Source organism: Garra rufa, chromosome 2, assembly GCF_049309525.1.
Source record: "Garra rufa chromosome 2, GarRuf1.0, whole genome shotgun sequence".
Taxonomy (NCBI): Eukaryota; Metazoa; Chordata; class Actinopteri; order Cypriniformes; family Cyprinidae; genus Garra; species Garra rufa.
In genome coordinates, this window is record NC_133362.1 from 5,426,553 (window position 1) to 5,431,314 (window position 4,762).

General features: G+C 31.8%; 1 protein-coding gene across 1 annotated transcript in view; it reads right to left on the reverse strand.

Annotated features, from left to right (window-relative positions):
- LOC141325155 (UDP-GalNAc:beta-1,3-N-acetylgalactosaminyltransferase 2-like) overlaps positions 1-4,756 on the reverse strand; it is a 13,088-nt gene extending 8,332 nt beyond the window's left edge. The window contains exons 1-3 of the mRNA XM_073833653.1: positions 4,658-4,756; positions 3,546-3,624; positions 438-621 (exon numbers count right to left, since the gene is read on the reverse strand). Of these exons, the coding sequence (XP_073689754.1) occupies positions 438-621; positions 3,546-3,624; positions 4,658-4,720 (326 nt within the window). The 5' untranslated portion in view covers positions 4,721-4,756. The remainder of the gene's footprint in view (positions 1-437; positions 622-3,545; positions 3,625-4,657) is intronic.
- Positions 4,757-4,762: the final 6 nt, after the last annotated feature.

A 4,762-nucleotide genomic window follows, 5' to 3' on the forward strand; every position in this document is an offset into this window, starting at 1 on the left:
TAGATTAATTTCAAGATTTAATCTAGATTAATCTAGATTAAAAAAATTAATCTATGCCCACCACTACTAATTTGTAATATTTTTTATTCATTTTTCATTTCTATTTTAGTACATTAAATTAAACTAAATGAAAATGCTAAATCTTTGAATAATTAATTATGAATAATGAATTATTTTATTTTTAATACTTTCATTTCAGTTAACATTTATTTCAAATAACAAACATTTTCAGTAATATCTTAATCTATCTCACATGTAAAAAAAGTTACATATAAAAAAATAATAATTCAATCTCACTAATCATCTAGCAGGTTATGGTCAGCGAAGTCAATGGCAAATGACAAACTTGCTGTACTATTCTTAGCTCTGGTCCTCACAAATCTGCAAAAATACACCTGGAGAACGAGGTCTGGGAGGTGATTAGGTGCAGCACTAACCATTTATAAAACTGCAGCAGTTTTAAAGGCACATTCCTGTAGGTGTCCACCACGTCCACAAACACCATGTCTCCATGTCTGAGGCTCTCCTCCCGCAGGGCCTGGTCTTCCTCTCTCAGCTGGGCCGCGCGGATCCGCTGTCGTCCCGCTCGCCCACGCAGCAGCTCAGACAACAGCTGCACATCTGAGAGAGACAGACAGTCACTGCTACAGATGACGAGCAATATGCTGGAACAAATGGACGGATGTGGAGTTTTTACAATATATTCATAACGATTTTGCTGGTTAATTAAGCTACATAAAAATTCAATATGATTTTGTTACAATTTAAAGCAATACAATTAAATTTTAATGCACGTATTATTTGGTTTCTTAAAGAGTGTGTTATTGGTGCATTTTCTGTAAATTAAAATGATTAAATGTGACCCTGGACCACAAAACCAGTCTTAAGTCGCTGGGATATATTTGTAGCAATAGCCAAAAATACATTGTATGGGTCAAAATTATTGATTTTTCTTTTATGTCAAAAATCATTAGGAAAATAAGTAAAGATCATGTTCCATGAAGATTTTTTGTAAAATTCCTACTGTAAACCTATCAAAATGTAATTTTTGATTAGTAATATGCATTGCTAAGAACTTAATTTGGACAACTTTAAAGGTGATTTTCTCAGTATTTTGAATTTTTGCACCCTTAGATTTCAGATTTTCAAATAGCTGTATCTCGGCCAAATATTGTCCTATCCTAATAAACCATACATCAATAGAAAGCTTATTTATTGAGCTTTCATATGATGTATACATCTCAGTTTTGTCAAATTTAACCTTATGACTGGTTTTGTGGTCCAGGGTCACAAATATGATTCTTTATTTCATTAAAAACTGCATACATAATATGCCTTATTTAGATTTTTGCTGTTTTATTTCATGCATTAAACATGTGCACTGTCGCTTCAGCTTGAGTTTGAGATCAGTGCAATTTTTAATGCGGTTTAAAGATTTTTCCGCTCATCAAGGCTGCATTTATTTGATTAAAATTACAGAAAAAAACTGTAATATTATTGCAATTTAAAATAGTGATTTTCTATTTCATTATACTTTAAAATGTAATTTATTCCTGTGATGCAATGCTGAATTTTCAGCATCATTACTCCAGTATTCAGTGTCACATGATCCTTCAAAAATAATTTTAATATGCTGATTTATTATCAATGTTAGAAACAGTTGTGCCACTTAATATTTGTTTTTAAAACCTGTGATACTTTATTCAGGATTCTTTGATAAATAAAATGTGAACAGCATTCATTTAAAATACAAATCTTTTGTGACAATATACACTAACTTTCAAAGTTTAGGGTCAGTATTTTTTTTTGTTCTTTCTTTGTTTGAAAGAATATATACTTTTATTCAGCAAGGATATGTTGAATTGATAAAAAAGTGATAGCAAAGATTTATAATGTTAGAAAAGATTTATATTTTGAATAAATTCTGTTCTTTTTAACTTTTTATTCATCAAGGAATCCTGAAAAAAAAGAATTGCAGGACTAAAATAAATAAATAAGCAGAACTGTTTCCAACATTGATAATAAAAGTAATAAATCAGTGTATTAGAATCATTTCTGAAGGATCATATGACACTGAAGACTTGAGTGATGGCTGATGAAAATTCAGCTTTGCATCACAGAAATAAATTATACTTTTAAGTATATTAAAATAAAATAAAAAAACAGTTATTTTGAATTGCAATAATATTTCATAATATTACTTTTTTCTGTATTTTTGATCAAATAAATGCAACTTTGATGAGCATAAGAGACTTTTTTTAGAAATATTAAAAATTACTGAGCAGCAGTGTATATCTATTTGGCCTCACTGACTGTTTTGTTAAAATAGTGGTTCCTCTAATTAAAAAGAAGTCACTTTTTAAAACATTTCAAAGCAAATAAATATTAAGATATATTGAATATCGTCAAAAGGCTGAAGCACAGAGATATAATATTTTTATTCGGCTCTTTTAACTACACAACTGTCTGGGGGAAGCAAGATTTATTTTCCTCAAGGATGCCTTAAATTGATCAAAAGTGACAGTAAAGACATTTATAAAGTTACAAAAGATTTCCATTTCAAATACATGCTGTTCTTTCTATTCATAAAAGAATCCTGAAAAATAAAATGTATCACAGTTTCTGCAAAAATATTGGGCAGCACAACTGTTTTCAACATTGATAATAATCACAAATGTTTCTTGAGCAGCAAATCAGCATATGTGACCCTGGACCACAAAACCAGTCATAAGGTTAAATTTTACAAAACTGAGATATATACATCCTATGAAAGCTCAATAAATAAGCTTTCAATTGATGAATGGTTTGTTAGGATAGGACAATATTTGGCCGAGATACATTTATTTGAAAATCTTAAATCTAAGGATGCAAAAAATCAAAATATTGAGAAAATCACCTTTAAAGTTGTCCAAATTAAGTTCTTAACAATGCATATTACTAATCAAAAATTACATTTTGATAGGTTTACAGTAGGAATTTTACAAAAAAATCTTCATGGAACATGATCTTTACTTAATTTCCTAACGATTTTTGACATAAAAGAAAAATCAATAATTTTGACCCATACAATGTATTTTTGGCTATTGCTACAAATATACCCCAGCGACTTAAGACTGGTTTTGTGGTCCAGGGTCACATATTAGAATGATTTCTGAAGGATCATGTGACACTTAAGCCTGGAGCAATGATGCTGAAAATTCAGCTTTGATTACAGGAATAAATTACATTTTAACATATATTCAAACAGAAAATAGCTATTTTAAATTGTAAAATTATTTCACATTTTTTAACTGTGTTTTTGATCAAATAAATGCAGACCCGATGAGCAGAAAAGGCTTTTATAAAAAAAATTCTCACTGACCCATTCTTTTCAAAACTAAACCATTGATTCATTTCTATTTCATCATGCTGTTATAACACTGCCAGTGGCTAATATGAGGGAGATGGGAGACATCACAATGCTGAAATAGATCTATTTATTGATCATCAAAACACAAGGCCTAAGCACGCAGAACATAAACACTACATAATTCATCTCATCATACCATAAACTGAAAAAGTGAATCCTCCAGCCAAGCCTGGGAAGCCCAAAGCGCTCCTGTGAGGCAATGTTCCCTCTTCGATCTAAAGAAAAAATAGAAAATAATCATCAAAGATACTGATGAGAAAAGTAAGCTTAAAATTTAAAATGTTATGTTTAAAAAATAGTGATGTTTGCTAAATCAAGCACCAGTATTGTTCATAATTTGGGTTAGAAATGTATTCAAAATACTAAACTTTGCGATTGAAACCAAAATATCACAGAGCAATAGTTCACCCAAAAATGAATCGTCATCCTCAGGGCATCCAAGATGTAGATGATTTTCTTCATCAGATTTGGAGAAATATAGCATTCAGTCACTTGCTCACCAATGGATCCTCTGCAGTGAATGGGTGCCGTCAGAATGAGAGTCCAAATTATCTGATAAAAACATCACATTAATCCACAAGTAATCCACACCACTCCAGTCCATCAGTTAACATCTTGTGAAGACAAAAGCTGTGTGTTTCTAAGAAACAAATCCATCATTAAGACATTTTTAACTTCAAACCATTGCTTCTGGCTGAAAAGTCCATAATCCATAATAACCTTTCCTCTTGTGAAAAAGTCCATCTTCTGTTGTCTCTCTCATCAGAATCCAGCAACATATTTGTTTAGAGCTGTTTCGGCTTGTAAACAGTGCTTGATCTGTGCAGATTTTTCTTTTTCACAGAAGAAAGCATTATAATGGACTCATAGTTCAGTGTTTTTTTTTTTTTGTTTTTTTTTAAACATGCAGCTTTTGTCTTCTCAAGATGTTAACTGATGGACTGGAGTGGTGTGGATTACTGTGATGTTTTTATCAGCTGTTTGGACTCTCATTCTGACGGCACCCATTCACTGCAGAGGATCCACTGGTGAGCAAGTGATGCAATGACACATTTCTACAAATCTGAGGAAGAAACAAACTCATCTACATCTTGGATGGCCTGAGGATGAGCACTTTTTCAACAGGTATTCATTTTTAGGTGAACTATTCCTTTAAGAAACCCTCCAGAAGATCTTCAGCATCACATTATTGCACATTCAAGCAACTTTCTGCTATAATACAATCAAACGAAAAGATGTTTCTCTCACAGATCCAAACTTGAGAACCCCTCCGCCATTATTCAGATGGACTGCAGACGTGTTGACAGACATCAGGCCTATTGAATCCTGAGCCTCCCACAGAAGAGTTCCTTC